Source organism: Littorina saxatilis, linkage group LG7, assembly GCF_037325665.1.
Source record: "Littorina saxatilis isolate snail1 linkage group LG7, US_GU_Lsax_2.0, whole genome shotgun sequence".
Classification (NCBI taxonomy): Eukaryota; Metazoa; Mollusca; class Gastropoda; order Littorinimorpha; family Littorinidae; genus Littorina; species Littorina saxatilis.
In genome coordinates this window covers 2,681,346-2,699,442 of record NC_090251.1, presented here as the reverse complement: position 1 = coordinate 2,699,442, position 18,097 = coordinate 2,681,346, and the positions used below count along the sequence as shown (strand labels likewise).

The following is an 18,097-nucleotide window of genomic DNA, read 5'->3' as shown; positions in this document are numbered from 1 at the left end:
GATTTGTTCACCTCACCTGAGGCAGACATTTTCTGCAGTGCCTCACTCAGGAACTTGTCAGTCTGCATGACAGCTAAAGCAGGGCCGGACTACCGGGGGGGTTATGGGGGTTGCGCAACCCCCCCCCTAGCCTAAACATGTACCTTACTTATTTAATTTTTTTTTTATTATTGCTTATTTTATGCCGTTTTATGCAAGGAGCGACCATTTTCTTATCTCAGAATATGACCTACCCGTCAGCTTCAGGGGACTTCGCCCCCTGACCCCCACAACGAGGGGGGGGGGTGGGTTCTAGGGTTTCCGGACCCCCCCCCCCAGCCAAAAAATAAAAATATTGAATGAGGTATGCATTTCTTTATTTTACATTGAGTTTCAATTTTTGGGGTATTAATCAGTGACAAAATCTGCTGCCTGAAACTGGTAATGATCATCCTCAGAATGCACCAGATTGCACCATTTTGCATCCTTTTTTTCAAAATTGTCCGGGGGGGCATGCCCCCGGACCCCCCTAGCAAGCTAGGCGCTTCGCGCCGTCGGCTCGGCGCTTTGCGCCGTCAGCTCGGCGCTTCGCGCCTTCACACCCATATCTTCACAATATACTTTTGAAAAAAAACAGTCATAAAATGAACTGATCCGCCCCTGCCGCCAGGGGGGACATCCCCCTGGGCCACCACTGGCAACCCCCCCCCCTCCTCTTCGCCTAGTCCGGCCCTGTAAAGGGGAAACTCAGCAGGCTACTTTTGTTTTTGTATTCAGACAATTTAGAGATGTTTAAAGGCACAGTGCAGCTCACAGCCTTCGTTTTGGTTGCAGCTGAGTGCATTTACAGTTCAAAAATCCTCCTATGGTAGTAAAACAAACCCAAAACTACCCAACGACGACATCTGTGAAGCTCGACAGTTTCTTGTTCACGCGAGTGCATAAATTAACCTAGTTATTACGTGGTGTTTGGTCGGAGTTCGATTCAACTGAGTGATTCCGGCCTCCATTTTGTTTTACACAAACTCATGATGACGTCTGACATAGTTTGCTAGTGACGTGTCTTTTTGTGCATGATGTGGTGATCTACCTGATCTAAATTTAGATCCAAAAATAGACCAAGACCAGCCGAGTACGAAATTAATTTGTAAAAAAATCGCAGTTCTTGACTCTTTGGGTGCAAGTCAATGAAACTTGGTAGTTCTTCTAACGGATAGCTGCCTGAGGTATGACTAAAAGCCCCAGGGGCTCCGTGCACCTGGATTTGACAAGTTCAGTACCTTTAATACAACAGTGAATCTCCCCATGTAATCCCCCCTGCCCCCTTAATTTCAGACTTTATTTTTATTAAGATTTTCTGTTCATAGCTAGCCTCTCTAGACCCGGGAACCCATACAGGCATGAGACCAAGGGTAGGGCGGGTGGTGGCGAGAGAGGTGAAGGGACGGGGAATGTTTACAGTGCCGTGTGCCGGGCTGTGAGCAGTGCCCGCCAATGTTTAGCTCAGGCACCGTCGCGGCAGACGCGCTTTAGTTCTATGCAGGAAAATGCAGCGTGCTATTCTGGCCATCCTCATCTCTAAGGCAGACTGATATCAAGAGGTGTGAGTTACACCCGCCTTCAGGCTCAGGCATTTTTAAACGCTCGACTCAAGACTACATACGATTTCGCCGTATTTTGTACGAATGATTGTCTAGAATACGATCAGACCGGTCAGTTGAAAAAAAATACCACCACGACTTTTCTTCACAAGCGCATCCCGAAGCCGATCCGGTACTTTGACACATGATTAATGTTTTTGTCAGTCAACATTGACAGACGCATTTGTTTTAAATGTTTTGGTAAACTTAATTAACAGTGCGACGGACGAGTGTGAAGCATGTTTGAAACATGGATGTTCAAATGCAATGAGGAGTACGCTCATTTTTCTGAAAATACACCATGTTTGTTAGAGATATACTCCAAGTGCAAAACAGGGGTTCCCAGGTCTGGTGTACGCTGGTATCAGGTCTGGTGTACGCTGGTATCAGGTCTGGTGTACGCTGGTATCAGGTCTGGTGTACGCTGGTATCAGGTCTGGTGTACGCTGGTATCAGGTCTGGTGTACGCTGGTATCAGGTCTGGTGTACGCTGGTACCAGGTCTGGTGTACGCTGGTATCAGGTTTGGTGTACGCTGGTATCAGGTCTGGTGTACGCTGGTACCAGGTCTGGTGTACGCTGGTATCAGGTCTGGTGTACGCTGGTACCAGGTCTGGTGTACGCTGGTATCAGGTCTGGTGTACGCTGGTATCAGGTCTGGTGTACGCTGGTACCAGGTCTGCCTCAATTTACTTCCATTTTAAGACTCCTTGATTTTTAAGACCTGATTTTCTATACTTTTTGGAGTTCTTGAAAGGGGGTTCCACTGTATTATAAAAGTACAACCACTTCTTCTTCTTGCCGCTAAGTACAACCACTTATTTCCTTCCCCAAATCTGTTCCACAGTCAAAGGCTGCTGTCATGTTGCTCAGCATAGTAAAGGCTGCTGTCATGTTGCTCAGCACAGTAAAGGCTGCTGTCATGTTGCTCAGCACAGTAAAGGCTGCTGTCATGTTGTTCAGCACAGTAAAGGCTGCTGTCATGTTGCTCAGCACAGTAAAGGCTGCTGTCATGTTGCTCAGCACAGTAAAGGCTGCTGTCATGTTGCTCAGCACAGTAAAGGCTGCTGTCATGTTGCTCAGCACAGTAAAGGCTGCTGTCATGTTGCTCAGCACAGTAAAGGCTGCTGTCATGTTGCTCAGCACAGTAAAGGCTGCTGTCATGTTGCTCAGCACAGTAAAGCACCCTTCTCAAACCTCACAAGTCAAATTATTACAGTTATATCCACAATTCTACCCCCGTGGGTTAGGGGGAAGAATTTACCTGATGCTCCCCAGCATGTCGTAAGAGGCGACTAACGGATTCTGTTTCTCCTTTTACCCTTGTTAAGTGTTTCTTGTATAGAATATAGTCAATGTTTGTAAAGATTTTAGTCAAGCAGTATGTAAGAAATCTTAAGTCCTTTGTACTGGAAACTTGCATTCTCCCAGTAAGGTAATATATATATTGTACTACGTTGCAAGCCCCTGGAGCAATTTTTTGATTAGTGCTTTTGTGAACAAAAAACAATTAACAAGTGGCTCTATCCCATCTCCCCCCTTCCCCCGTCGCGATATAACCTTTGTGGTTGAAAACGACGTTAAACACCAAATAAAGAAAGAAAGATCGACAATTCTTCTTTGCATGGAGTGGAAGTGTTAATTCAGGTTGCACATAACGTCATAAGGCCTGGCAATGTTGACAGTGTGATATAAAGAAGTGAATGTGTGTTATAATATAATGTCTGTTAGCGCGCAACCTGGGTAGCTCTTTTTTCGGTTCTTCTTCAGCGTTCCAGAATATCTCTGGTTACGCGTGTGCTCGTTTTGCCCATTTGGGTTCCCAACACTATACTCTGAGTATTAGTCAGCTTCACTCCGCTTTCGTTGAGTAGGCATGCTGGGTATTTTTGTGTTTCCATAACCCACCGAACTCCGACATGGATTACAGGATCTTTTCCGTGCTCACTTGGTCTTGTGCTTGCGTGTACACATGAAGGGGGTTAAGTCACTTGAAGGTCTGCACATAAGTTGACCTGGGAGATAAGAAAAATCTCCACTCTTAACCCACCAGCCTGCAGCGACCGGGATTCGAACTCATGACCTCCCGATTAGGAGGCCGACGTCTTACCACCACGCCACTGCGCCCGTCAGTAGCTCTTTCACTGGGGGATAGAGTGTACTGACCTGGGAATCATGTATCATTTCGCCGTATTGTGTCGAATACAATCAGTACGGTCGGTGGAAAAAAATATGAAGAGAACAATTCTTAAGACTTTTTTTTTTTCCTGTCTCTCATAATGATTAAAAAGAATTTATAACTCTGCATTTGATCAATGATTACAGCCTTTGTCAAAACACATTGAAAGAAGCATTTATGAATGCATTTATTTTAAAGGTATTGGTAAACTTAATTAAAGGTGCCATGGACGCGCGCATGCAAAGCATGTTTGAATCATCGATGTTCAAATGTTGTGTGGAGTACAATTATTTTTCCAAAAATATGCCAAGTTTGTTTGAGAGCTGTCATGAATCTGAAACAGTAAGATCTTAAAATGGGGGTAAATTTACAGCTGTTATGAATCTGAAACAGTAAGATCTTGAAACAGTAAGATCTTAAAATGGGGGTAAATTTACAGCTGTTATGAATCTGAAACAGTAAGATCTTGAAACAGTAAGATCTTAAAATGGGGGTAAATTTACAGCTGTTATGAATCTGAAACAGTAAGATCTTAAAATGGGGGGGGGGGGGGGGGGGGGGGGGGGGTCAAACTGGGTGATCTCAAAAGGCAGGTTCCACTGTATTGCATTACAGGTTCTGTCAGGATGTATATTAAGTGCTTGAATTGAGAAGTCTTGACTTGTTGAGAGAACATTAGTATACCTAATCATGCGCTGTGTACTGTTACTGTTAGTGTGAATTTGTAACATTAGGTCTCTCAGTGTTGCCCCGGGAGACATTGATCAACAGGAAAGAATGCATTGCTGTCTCTGCCCATTGCTGTCTCTGCCCATTGCTGTCTCTGCCCATTGCTGTCTCTGCCCATTGCTGTCTCTGCGGGGAATCAACACACAGTGAAACCCCTTTTTAGACCTCCAACAAATGTGAGAATATCAGGTCTTATAAGTTATAAATGAAGGGTCTTAAAATGGAGCTAGAGTTAACGAGGTTATCAACAGAAAATCGTTAAAATAGCAAGGTCTTAAAAGGGGGATTTCTTTACAACAACAAAATTGTGTGGGTGGGGGGGGATCTTAAAAGGGAGGTTCCAATGTACAGTACTTGAATGCAGATTACTACTGTAGTTAAACTTTTTGCCATATATATGAGGTTCAACCTGACACTGAGGGCATTCAGGGAAAAAAAGACTTGTAGATGAATACAGAGTTGTGCATGGAGTATTGTGTGTGCATGAGTACAGCTAGTGGATTGAATTGCCCCTGTGTAGGGATCAATACATTCAGGAACTATGAACACTAACAATGGCATTAAGCCACACGGTTTTGTGATCTGAATGTGTTTAGCCTCATGTACTGTTCTATTGCTGTTGCATTGAATTGTTTGTATTGCTGTTATTGTAAAACATTTATATTAACATCAACAAACGGTCGTACACGTAAAAACCGACTTGCGCAAACAGCACGAGTGTACGTGGGAGTTTCAGCCCATGATTGCGGAAGAAGAAGAAAGCTTCTGTTTCAACACCCGAAATAATTGAAGAAAATTATTTCTTTTGAAGGAGGCTGCAGTCGTAGATGGAGGTGATTTTATAGACTTTACGAATCAGCTGAGAATACATTGGACAGCAAATATTTGAAGCAGAAGGTCGACTCTTGAAATCTGAGAGCTAAAGGTGTCAAACGGAGGTGAAGAAAGTTTTGAAACTATCTGAGCCCTTAACAAATACATTATAATCATATGGGTTAGAGTGACTAAGAACATTTTATGACAACAGTACTGATCGTACGCATGATAATAACAAATATGTAGGGAGCTCGGGACCCGCTCTTTTCAGTTTTAGTGCATCGTGGGACCCGCTCTTTTCAGTTTTAGTGCATCTCGGGACCCGCTCTTTTCAGTGTTAAGTGCATCTCGGGACCCGCTTTTTTCAGTTTTAGTGCATCGTGGGACCCGCTCTTTTCAGTTTTAGTGCATCGTGGGACCCGCTTTTTTTCAGTTTTAGTGCATCATGGGACCCGCTTTTTTTAGTTTTAGTGCATCATGGGACCCGCTTTTTTCAGTTTTAGTGCATCATGGGACCCGCTTTTTTCAGTTTTAGTGCATCATGGGACCCTTTTTTTCAGTTTTAGTGCATCATGGGACCCGCTTTTTTCAGTTTTAGTGCATCGTGGGACCCGCTCTTTTCAGTTTTAGTGCATCGTGGGACCCGCTCTTTTCAGTTTTAGTGCATCGTGGGACCCGCTCTTTTCATAGTGCATCATGGGACCCGCTTTTTTCAGTTTTAGTGCATCGTGGGACCCGCTCTTTTCAGTTTTAGTGCATCATGGGACCCGCTCTTTTCAGTGTTAGTGCATCATGGGACCCGCTCTTTTCAGTGTTAGTGCATCGTGGGACCCGCTTTTTTCAGTTTTAGTGCATCATGGGACCCTCTCCCTGATTTTCCAGAATGTGATTTTTCCTTGTAGTTCGTATGAGGGACAGTTTGGGGAGTCCTGGGCTGAAGTGGCAAGTGCAAGAGAAAACGGGAGCCACCCGCAGTGTTTGATTGGTTGAAACTGAGATTTGTTGTGATTTCAACCAATCAGAACCCGCGGTTTGTTCTCTCCCGTTTGGGTGGCACCCACTTTTGGTTTGTGCACCTCAGCCCTGGCTACAGGATAAAGTATGTCGCAGTCATAGCGAGGTGTAACCTTGTGGTCGTGTTGACATAAGTATGTCGCAGTCATAGCGAGGTGTAACCTTGTGGTCGTGTTGACATAAGTATGTCGCAGTAATAGCGAGGTGTAACCTTGTGGTCGTGTTGACATAAGTATGTCGCAGTAATAGCGAGGTGTAACCTTGTGGTCGTGTTGACATAAGTATGTCACAGTAATAGCGAGGTGTAACCTTGTGGTTGTGTTGACATAAGTATGTCGCAGTAATAGCGAGGTGTAACCTTGTGGTCGTGTTGACATAAGTATGTCGCAGTAATAGCGAGGTGTAACCTTGTGGTCGTGTTGACATAAGTATGTCGCAGTAATAGCGAGGTGTAACCTTGTGGTCGTGTTGACATAAGTATGTCGCAGTCATAGCGAGGTGTAACCTTGTGGTTGTGTTGACATAAGTATGTCGCAGTAATAGCGAGGTGTAACCTTGTGGTTGTGTTGACATAAGTATGTCGCAGTAATAGCGAGGTGTAACCTTGTGGTCGTGTTGACGTAAGTATGTCGCAGTAATAGCGAGGTGTAACCTTGTGGTCGTGTTGACATAAGTATGTCACAGTAATAGCGAGGTGTAACCTTGTGGTTGTGTTGACATAAGTATGTCACAGTAATAGCGAGGTGTAACCTTGTGGTCGTGTTGACATAAGTATGTCGCAGTAATAGCGAGGTGTAACCTTGTGGTTGTGTTGACATAAGTATGTCGCAGTAATAGCGAGGTGTAACCTTGTGGTCGTGTTGACATAAGTATGTCGCAGTCATAGCGAGGTGTAACCTTGTGGTCGTGTTGACATAAGTATGTCGCAGTCATAGCGAGGTGTAACCTTGTGGTCGTGTTGACATAAGTATGTCGCAGTCATAGCGAGGTGTAACCTTGTGGTTGTGTTGACATAAGTATGTCGCAGTAATAGCGAGGTGTAACCTTGTGGTAATTAATGTTGACGTAAGTGTGCGAGTGCCAGCGTGGAGTGTTGATCACCTGGATCAAAGTGATAGCCCCTGTGGATGATACTAATAGACCTCAACCAGCTGCCAAGTTATCACGCACACACACAGGGCGGGGATGTAGCTCAGTCGGTAGCGCGCTCGATTTGTATCCAGTTGGCCGCTGTCAGCGTGAGTTCGTTCCCACGTTGGGCGAGAGATTTATTTCTGAGTCAACTTTGTGTGCAGACTCTCCTCGGTGTCCGAACACCCCCGTGTGTACACGCAAGCACAAGACCAAGTGCGCATGAAAAAGATCCTGTAATCCATGTCAGAGTTCGGTGGGTTATAGAAACACGAAAATACCCAGCATGCTTCCTCCGAAAACGGCGTATGGCTGCCTAAATGGCGGGGTAAAAAACGGTCATACACGTAAAATTCCACTCGTTCAAAAAACACGAGTGTACGTGGGAGTTTCAGCCCAGGAACGCAGAAGAAGAAGAAGATCACGCACACAAACTTTTTATCTTGACTAATCAGATACTGGTAGATTACTGAGTGACTTGAACACTGCATGCCATTGGTAACAGTTCTGTGACCCACATTTTGATTGACACATGAAGTATTCGGACATTTACGTTAATTTTGAGAAGTAATGGTGGCTTTTTCCTCACAATGGCACTGTTTGTCTTGTTACCGAGTTATGAGTTCTCTTTTTACCTGGTGAATGAACCTTTTTTTCTCCGGGAGATGTCAACCCAAAATACCCTTTTGGAATGCTATATATTTCAACAGCAGCTGGGGGGGAGGGGGGGGTTTAGCCCACCCCTCCTTAGCCCCCACTGGCCAGCCCCTGTACCCCTGCCTCATTTTGGAAGCCCCTCCCTCTCATACACTAGGCGGAGCGCTGCTGAGCTGCATTCAGTATTAATTTTATAGGTTTTACTGCAGAGCTAGAAGAAAGCAGTGTAAGAAATGCTTCTGTTTCGAGTTCCCTATGCTTGACTGTCAAATCATGCAATGACCACGCTGAACCAGGTTCGGTTTACTAAAGCGCCAAGCACCATTGGTGCATACAATCTGAAAATGACCCATAAGAACTCCAATCAGCGGGTCAAAGGGCAGATCAAGAATACTAAATTAAAACCACTGTACTGCCCTATGCACAGTTTACAGCTTTGAATTTGGACTGCATGAGGAAAGCACCTGAAACCCAACACACATATATGCACGCATGCACACACACACACACACACACACACACACACACACACACACACATTATACTCACAAAGGGTCACATCCTAAGCTCATCAGGTTGGCTCCTGTTTTTTTAAATTTTGTTTTTATTGAAGTTCAATTTTGTGTTTACACTCGCCCACTTTTTATTAGCAGGAAATCGTGCGAATTCTGGATGTAGGAGAAGAGAAACTTTTCACACACAAATTGTAAGGTCGTAACAGGTCATAATGGCTGCCTCACTGATCAGGCGGGGTCAAAACGGTCATACACGTAAAATTCCACTCATGCCAAACATGAGGGAACGTGGGAGTTTCAGCCCATGAACGAAGAAGAGGAAGATGTAAGGTCGGAAAGGGAGGAAAAAACAAGGTTGGTTGGGGAATCAGAAACATTGAATTTGATTATTTTCGCCTCAGCAAACTATATGACATGATGGATTTGTGTAAGTTAGCAGTGTGTTTTGCCTTTGGCATTCACCCTGGGAAGAAAAGTTGATCCTGATATGGTACAGCCGAACGTAATACCATATCTACAGCTGTAGGTGTTAACATATCTATTTCGGTTATCTGCACAAGAGTCCTTGCTGGTGTGACCTCTGACCCTTCACAGGCCATGACGGCACTCCAACCAGCGGAGATTTGTGTAACGTCAGATTGGAGCTCACTTGATTGCTGCTGCTGGTTCAGTCGTATGTGCCAAGTTGCGTCCACTTCTTCATAATGACAATTGTCCATTGCCAACATCCCAAAGGATCCCCGTTCGACAAAGTTCTTCCTATAAAAACAAACAAATAATACTGAACTCTCGTGTTTGAGGAAGACGATACAAATAACAAAGCACGATGTTTCGACCACTTGGGTCTTCCTCAGGCACATTAAACACAGCAAAAGGAAGAAGACAGATAACAGAACAAAAAGATCTACAGATTAACGATTCACATTTTACGACTCACAAATCAAAACAATGGACATGCAGATGAGCAAAGGAGGCTACTCCATACTGGTTTTTTTCTGTGTTTTGTGCCTGAGGAAGACCCCAGTGGTCGAAACGTTGTGCTTTGTTATTCGTATCATCTTCGTCAAACACGTGATGACAGTGTTGTTTGGTCTTTTTATTTCTCACTCTCACGCACAGTAACTATGGTTGAGACTGCTTTCTTTCCTATATAATATAATTCACCTTTCCTATATAATATAGTTCACCTTTCCCATATAATATAATTCACCTTTCCAACCACTTTTGGTTCAGGTCCGTTGGGTGATAGTTATCGCCAGGTTTGATTGTAATCACACTCCCAGGCTGAAATTACGTTGTAACAGTTCTTATAAGTGCAGTGACCCGTGTGTTTTAAACTGGAGAATTGATTTTATGACATTTGTGTGCGAATGTGCATTTGCCTGTAGCCTGCAACAGGAAGGAAAAGATTGTCAGTGACAAACGTATGGAACTTTTAGTGGTGTAAAGCTGTGAGGTTGATTGTTTAGACTGCGTGCGTGTCAACAGGGTTACACTGTGTATGGAACTTTTAGTGGTGTAAAGCTGTGAGGTTGATTGTTTAGACTGCGTGCGTGTCAACAGGGTTACACTGTGTATGGAACTGTTAGTGGTGTAAAGCTGTGAGGTTGATGATTTGGACTGTATGCGTGTCAACAGGGTTACACTGTGTATGGAACTTATAGTGGTGTAAAGCTGTGAGGTTGATGATTTGGACTGTATGCGTGTCAACAGGGTTACACTGTGTATGGAACTTATAGTGGTGTAAAGCTGTGAGGTTGATGATTTGGACTGCATGCGTGTCAACAGGGTTACACTGTGTATGGAACTTATAGTGGTGTAAAGCTGTGAGGTTGATGATTTGGACTGCGTGCGTGTCAACAGGGTTACACTGTGTATGGAACTTTTAGTGGTGTAAAGCTGTGATGTTGATGGTTTAGACTGCATGCGTGTCAACAGGGTTACACTGTGTATGGAACTTATAGTGGTGTAAAGCTGTGAGGTTGATGATTTGGACTGTATGCGTGTCAACAGGGTTACACTGTGTATGGAACTTTTTGTGGTGTAAAGCTGTGAGGTTGATGGTTTAGACTCATGCGTGTCAACAGGGTTACACTGTGTATGGAACTTATAGTGGTGTAAAGCTGTGAGGTTGATGGTTTAGACTGCATGCGTGTCAACAGGGTTACACTGTGTATGGAACTTATAGTGGTGTAAAGCTGTGAGGTTGATGGTTTGGACTGTATGCGTGTCAACAGGGTTACACTGTGTATGGAACTTTTTGTGGTGTAAAGCTGTGAGGTTGATGGTTTAGACTCATGCGTGTCAACAGGGTTACACTGTGTATGGAACTTTTAGTGGTGTAAAGCTGTGAGGTTGATGGTTTGGACTGTATGCGTGTCAACAGGGTTACACTGTGTATGGAACTTTTAGTGGTGTAAAGCTGTGAGGTTGATGGTTTGGACTGCATGCGTGTCAACAGGGTTACACTGTGATTTCCCTGCTCTGTTAGGGCATTTTTGTCAAAGTTGCATTAAGAGAACAGTTTTCGGTTTATCGTCTTGTAGGAGAAATTTGTTTATTTGTTATATATTTGTTTATTTGTGACAGCTGTGTCTCTATCAGGCAAAAAAAAAAAAAAAAAATAGGTGTGGTTAAGGTAACATAGCCAAACAAAATAGGGTAGGAAGGTAGGCAATCAATTATTTTTTTAGAACTTTTTTTTCTAATGTGTACAAATTAAACCTACTTGACAGGGAAATAAGTGTGCGACTCGAGCACTTTCGCTTTCATTGCGTTTTCTGCACTCATTTTTTATTTATTTATTTATTTTTTTTGACAAATGTAATAAAAAGTTATAGGGTCGCCCCCTAAAAATAGGGTAGGTTGGGTTACCGTAACTACACCTATTTTTTTTTTTTAGGCCTCACCATTCTAACAGCGGAACCCTCCTTGTAAGACGTACTCCCTCCCTTTTAACTCATTGTCTCCCAGGTATGGATATATCCGTACCGACTCATATCGCTCTATCTGACCAGGTACGGATATATCCGCTCAGACTGTTAGCTTCAGTGGCTTCCTGTTACGTCGATCTAACGACTGCATTCATTCCAGCATGTTGATACACGGTTACTACACAATTAATGCAATTCTGAGTGACCTGCTGCAGCACAGCTGGTCTGGGCTAAAGAAAACCTTGGTCAACATAGTTGGGGTGGAAGTGTTCAGACCCAGTTTTCTCAGACTCTCTGGTCATTACAAACCTCTGTAAATTTACCCCCATTTTAAAACTCCCTCCTTTTGAGGGCGGGGATATAGCTCAGTTGGTAGCGCGCTGGATTTGTATTCAGTTGGCCGCTGTCAGCGTGAGTTCGATCCCAGGTTCGGCGGAAATTTATTTCACAGAGTCAACTTTGTGTGCAGACTCTCTTCGGTGTCCGAACCTCCCCCCGTGTACACTACATTGGGTGTGCACGTTAAAAATCCCACGATTGACAAAAGGGTCTTTCCTGGCAAAATTGCTTAGGCACAGTTAATAATTGTCTACCTATACCCGTGTGACTTGGAATAATAGGCCGTGAAAGGTAAATATGCGCCGAAATGGCTGCAATCTACTGGCCGTATAAAATTTCATCTCACACGGCATCACTGCAGAGCGCCTAGAACTGTACCCACGGAATATGCGCGATATAAGACTCATTGATTGATTGATTGAAGACCTGATTTTCTCAGAATGTTGGCGGCCAAGGGGGGTTCCACTGTACCAGCTGGTATGTTTGTTTGGCTAAGAATCCTTCTGCGTTTTTTTCAGAGAGTAGCCAACAGTGACCACCAGTGCCTCCACAGCTAAAGGACAGCAACACCAACGACCATGGCGGGCGCCACAGAAAGCATCAAGGAAAAGACATTGATGTCCATCCCCGAGTTTTTCCGTGGGAAGAACATCTTTGTAACGGGCGTGACGGGGTTCATGGGTAAAGTGCTGCTGGAGAAGTTGTTACGATCGTGTCCCGACATCGGCCTGTGCTACGTCCTCGTCAGGCCCAAGAAGGGCGTGCAACCTATGGACCGCATCAAACACATTCTCCACTGCAAGGTCAGTAACTCTTCTTCTGGCTGATTCAAGGTCATACAAACACATTCTCCACTGCAAGGTCAGTAACTCTTCTTCTGGCTGATTCAAGGCCATACAAACACATTCTCCACTGCAAGGTCAGTAACTCTTCTTCTGGCTGATTCAAGGCCATACAAACACATTCTCGACTGCAAGGTCAGTAACTCTTCTTCTGGCTGATTCCAGGCCATACAAACACATTCTCGACTGCAAGGTCAGTAACTCTTCTTCTGGCTGATTCAAGGCCATACAATTACACATTCTCCACTGCAAGGTCAGTAACTCTTCTTGTGGCTGATTCAAGGCCATACAAACACATTCTCGACTGCAAGGCCAGTAACTTTTCTTGTGGCTGATTCAAGGCCATACAAACACATTCTCCACTGCAAGGTCAGTAACTCTTCTTGTGGCTGATTCCAGGCCATACAAACACATTCTCCACTGCAAGGTCAGTAACTCTTCTTCTGGCTGATTCAAGGCCATACAAACACATTCTCGACTGCAAGGCCAGTAACTTTTCTTGTGGCTGATTCAAGGCCATAGAAACACATTCTCCACTGCAAGGTCAGTAACTCTTCTTGTGGCTGATTCCAGGCCATACAAACACATTCTCCACTGCAAGGTCAGTAACTCTTCTTCTGGCTGATTCCAGGCCATACAAACACATTCTCCACTGCAAGGTCAGTAACTCTTCTTCTGGCTGATTCCAGGCCATACAAACACATTCTCTACTGCAAGGTCAGTAACTCTTCTTCTGGCTGATTCAAGGCCATACAAACACATTCTCGACTGCAAGGTCAGTAACTCTTCTTCTGGCTGATTCCAGGCCATACATACACATTCTCCACTGCAAGGTCAGTAACTCTTCTTGTGGCTGATTCAAGGCCATACAAACACATTCTCGACTGCAAGGTCAGTAACTCTTCTTGTGGCTGATTCCAGGCCATACAAACACATTCTCCACTGCAAGGTCAGTAACTCTTCTTCTGGCTGATTCAAGGCCATACAAACACATTCTTGACTGCAAGGTCAGTAACTCTTCTTCTCGCTGATTCCAGGCCATACATACACATTCTCCACTGCAAGGTCAGTAACTCTTCTTCTGGCTGATTCCAGGCCATAGAAACACATTCTCCACTGCAAGGTCAGTAACTCTTCTTGTGGCTGATTCAAGGCCATACAAACACATTCTCCACTGCAAGGTCAGTAACTCTTCTTGTGGCTGATTCAAGGCCATACAAACACATTCTCCACTGCAAGGTCAGTAACTCTTCTTCTGGCTGATTCAAGGCCATACAAACACATTCTCCACTGCAAGGTCAGTAACTCTTCTTCTGGCTGATTCAAGGCCATGCAAACACATTCTCGACTGCAAGGCCAGTAACTTTTCTTGTGGCTGATTCAAGGCCATAGAAACACATTCTCCACTGCAATGTCAGTAACTCTTCTTCTGGCTGATTCCAGGCCATACAAACACATTCTCCACTGCAAGGTCAGTAACTCTTCTTCTGGCTGATTCCAGGCCATACAAACACATTCTCCACTGCAAGGTCAGTAACTCTTCTTGTGGCTGATTCCAGGCCATACAAACACATTCTCCACTGCAAGGTCAGTAACTCTTCTTCTGGCTGATTCCAGGCCATACAAACACATTCTCCACTGCAAGGTCAGTAACTCTTCTTCTGGCTGATTCAAGGCCATACAAACACATTCTCGACTGCAAGGCCAGTAACTTTTCTTGTGGCTGATTCAAGGCCATACAAACACATTCTCCACTGCAAGGTCAGTAACTCTTCTTGTGGCTGATTCCAGGCCATACAAACACATTCTCCACTGCAAGGTCAGTAACTCTTCTTGTGGCTGATTCCAGGCCATACAAACACATTCTCCACTGCAAAGTCAGTAACTCTTCTTGTGGCTGATTCCAGGCCATACAAACACATTCTCCACTGCAAGGTCAGTAACTCTTCTTCTGGCTGATTCAAGGCCACACAAACACATTCTCGACTGCAAGGTCAGTAACTCTTCTTCTGACTGATTCCAGGCCATACAAACACATTCTCCACTGCAAGGTCAGTAACTCTTATTGTGGCTGATTCCAGGCCATACAAACACATTCTCCACTGCAAGGTCAGTAACTCTTCTTCTGGCTGATTCAAGGCCATACAAACACATTCTCCACTGCAAGGTCAGTAACTCTTCTTCTGGCTGATTCAAGGCCATACAAACACATTCTCCACTGCAAGGTCAGTTACTCTTCTTGTGGCTGATTCCAGGCCATACAAACACATTCTCCACTGCAAGGTCAGTAACTCTTCTTCTGGCTGATTCCAGGCCATACAAACACATTCTCGACTGCAAGGCCAGTAACTTTTCTTGTGGCTGATTCAAGGCCATAGAAACACATTCTCCACTGCAATGTCAGTAACTCTTCTTCTGGCTGATTCCAGGCCATACAAACACATTCTCCACTGCAAGGTCAGTAACTCTTCTTCTGGCTGATTCAAGGCCATAGAAACACATTCTCCACTGCAAGGTCAGTAACTCTTCTTGTGGCTGATTCCAGGCCATACAAACACATTCTCCACTGCAAGGTCAGTAACTCTTCTTCTGGCTGATTCCAGGCCATACAAACACATTCTCTACTGCAAGGTCAGTAACTCTTCTTCTGGCTGATTCCAGGCCATACATACACATTCTCCACTGCAAGGTCAGTAACTCTTCTTGTGGCTGATTCCAGGCCATACAAACAAATTCTCCACTGCAAGGTCAGTAACTCTTCTTCTGGCTGATTCAAGGCCATACAAACACATTCTCCACTGCAAGGTCAGTAACTCTTCTTGTGGCTGATTCCAGGCCATGCAAACACATTCTCCACTGCAAGGTCAGTAACTCTTCTTGTGGCTGATTCAAGGCCATACAAACACATTCTCGACTGCAAGGTCAGTAACTCTTCTTGTGGCTGATTCCAGGCCATACAAACACATTCTCGACTGCAAGGTCAGTATCTCTTCTTGTGGCTGATTCCAGGCCATACAAACACATTCTCGACTGCAAGGTCAGTAACTCTTCTTCTGACTGATTCCAGGCCATACAAACACATTCTCCACTGCAAGGTCAGTAACTCTTCTTCTGGCTGATTCCAGGCCATACAAACACATTCTCCACTGCAAGGTCAGTAACTCTTCTTGTGGCTGATTCCAGGCCATACAAACACATTCTCCACTGCAAGGTCAGTATCTCTTCTTGTGGCTGATTCCAGGCCATACAAACACATTCTCGACTGCAAGGTCAGTAACTCTTCTTGTGGCTGATTCCAGGCCATACAAACACATTCTCCACTGCAAGGTCAGTAACTCTTCTTGTGGCTGATTCAAGGCCATACAAATAATATGTCTGTTTGTGATGACAAGGCAAACAACAAAATGAGGGTGGGTACGTCGCCTTCTGCTTTATTTATTTTAATTTTTATTGATGTTTGCAGAGCTGCCGGCGTAGCATGCTACATGTACCCTTAAACAGAAATTGCTACTCTATTGCACCATTTGTTTAAAAATGCTATGCTCAAACAAATAATGACGAGCATGCAACAGTTCCATCTTATTTGTGAGTCCTAGTACTCATTTTTACATTTAGTCAAGTTTTGACTAAATGTTTTAACATAGAGGGGGGAATCGAGACGAGGGTCGTGGTGTATGTGTGTCTGTCTGTCTGTCTGTCTGTCTCTGTGTGTGTGTAGAGCGATTCAGACTGAACTACTGGGCCGATCTTTATGAAATTTGACATGAGAGTTCCTGGGTATGATATCCCCGGACGTTTTTTTCATTTTTTCGATAAATACCTTTGATGACGTCATATCCGGCTTTTTGTAAAAGTTGAGGCGGCACTGTCACACCCTCATTTTTCAATCAAATTGATTGAAATTTTGGCAAAGCAATCTTCGACGAAGCCCGGGGTTTGGTATTGCATTTCAGCTTGGTGGCTTAAAAACTAATGAGTGAGTTTGGTCATTAAAAATCGGAAACTTGTAATTAAAATTATTTTTTTATTAAACGATCCAAAAACAATTTCATCTTATTCTTCGTCATTTTCTGATTCCAAAAACATATACATATGTTATAGTTGGATTAAAAACAAGCTCTGAAAATTAAAAATATAAAAATTATGATCAAAATTAAATTTCCGAAATCGTTTTAAAAACAATTTCATCTTATTCCTTGTCGGTTCCTGATTCCAAAAACATATAGATATGATATGTTTGGATTAAAAACACGCTCAGAAAGTTAAAACGAAGAGAGGTACAGTAAAGCGTGCTATGAAGCACAGCGCAATCGCTACCGCGCCAAACAGGCTCGTCACTTTCACTGCCTTTTGCACTAGCGGCGGACTACGTTCAGTTTCATTCTGTGAGTTCCACAGCTTGACTAAATGTAGTAATTTCGCCTTACGCGACTTGTTGCTTCTACCGCAGGCAGTCGGAATATGGGTCATAACACATTGTCCACACTGACACGTAGGGTTAGAGTCTATAATGTGCATTATTATATGCCCGCTTTCTAAATAAACTTTAAAAACCCTATAGCATTGTAAATCGGGGGGGTCTTACAAGTTGTTTTTGTTTTTGCTGATTTGTTGGGGTGACTGGGTGTTGCAGCTGTTTGAGAAGGTGAAGCGGGAACAGCCAGGGGTGGAGGGGAAGGTGGTGCCGGTGTGTGGGGACATCCTGGAGCCTCACTTTGGAATGTCCAGCGAGGACCAGCACCGCGTGTGTGAAGACACCTCCATCGTCTTCCACTCCGCCGCCACCGTCAAGTTCGACGAGGAACTCAAGTAAGACACAGGGAGAACGAACAAATGAATGATTTACTGCGTAGGCCGAGAGAGAGAGAGAGAGAGAGCGAGAGCCAGCTAGTGTGACAGTGTTGTGTCTCACAGTGTTGTGTGTTGTGTGTGTGTGTGTGAGTGTCTGAACCAACTATTGAGAAACTAAGTCTATAAATAGACAATGTTGGGAAATAACTGTCAGGATTTTCAAAAGTCTGGCAGATCCCCTTTTAATTTTATTGATGCAAGCTTTTCAAACGAGGTGAAGCAACTAGCAGGCTACCGGCCTTCCTTAACCTGCCATCATGGCAAACAACTAACTGATGATATGTTTTGAAGTGTGCACTTTATATGATACCCTGTTCTTGTGAAAATATACTCAGTTGTTTTATGTGCAGATTGTCGGTACAGATGAACGTGATCGGTGTCCGACATTTATCCATCCTATGTCGCAAGATGGCCAAGTTACAGGTAAAGGAAGATGGAGATCCTCTTTATCATGTACTTCATCATCCCAATGC

The 18,097-nt window shown here is 44.1% G+C and overlaps 1 protein-coding gene across 1 annotated transcript in view; it reads left to right on the top strand.

The window, feature by feature from the left end:
- Positions 1-18,097, top strand: part of LOC138970487 (fatty acyl-CoA reductase 1-like) — a 37,128-nt gene that overhangs the window by 3,528 nt on the left and 15,503 nt on the right. The window contains exons 2-4 of the mRNA XM_070342943.1: positions 12,450-12,734; positions 17,407-17,582; positions 17,975-18,047. Coding sequence (XP_070199044.1) covers positions 12,510-12,734; positions 17,407-17,582; positions 17,975-18,047 — 474 coding nt within the window. The 5' untranslated portion in view covers positions 12,450-12,509. The remainder of the gene's footprint in view (positions 1-12,449; positions 12,735-17,406; positions 17,583-17,974; positions 18,048-18,097) is intronic.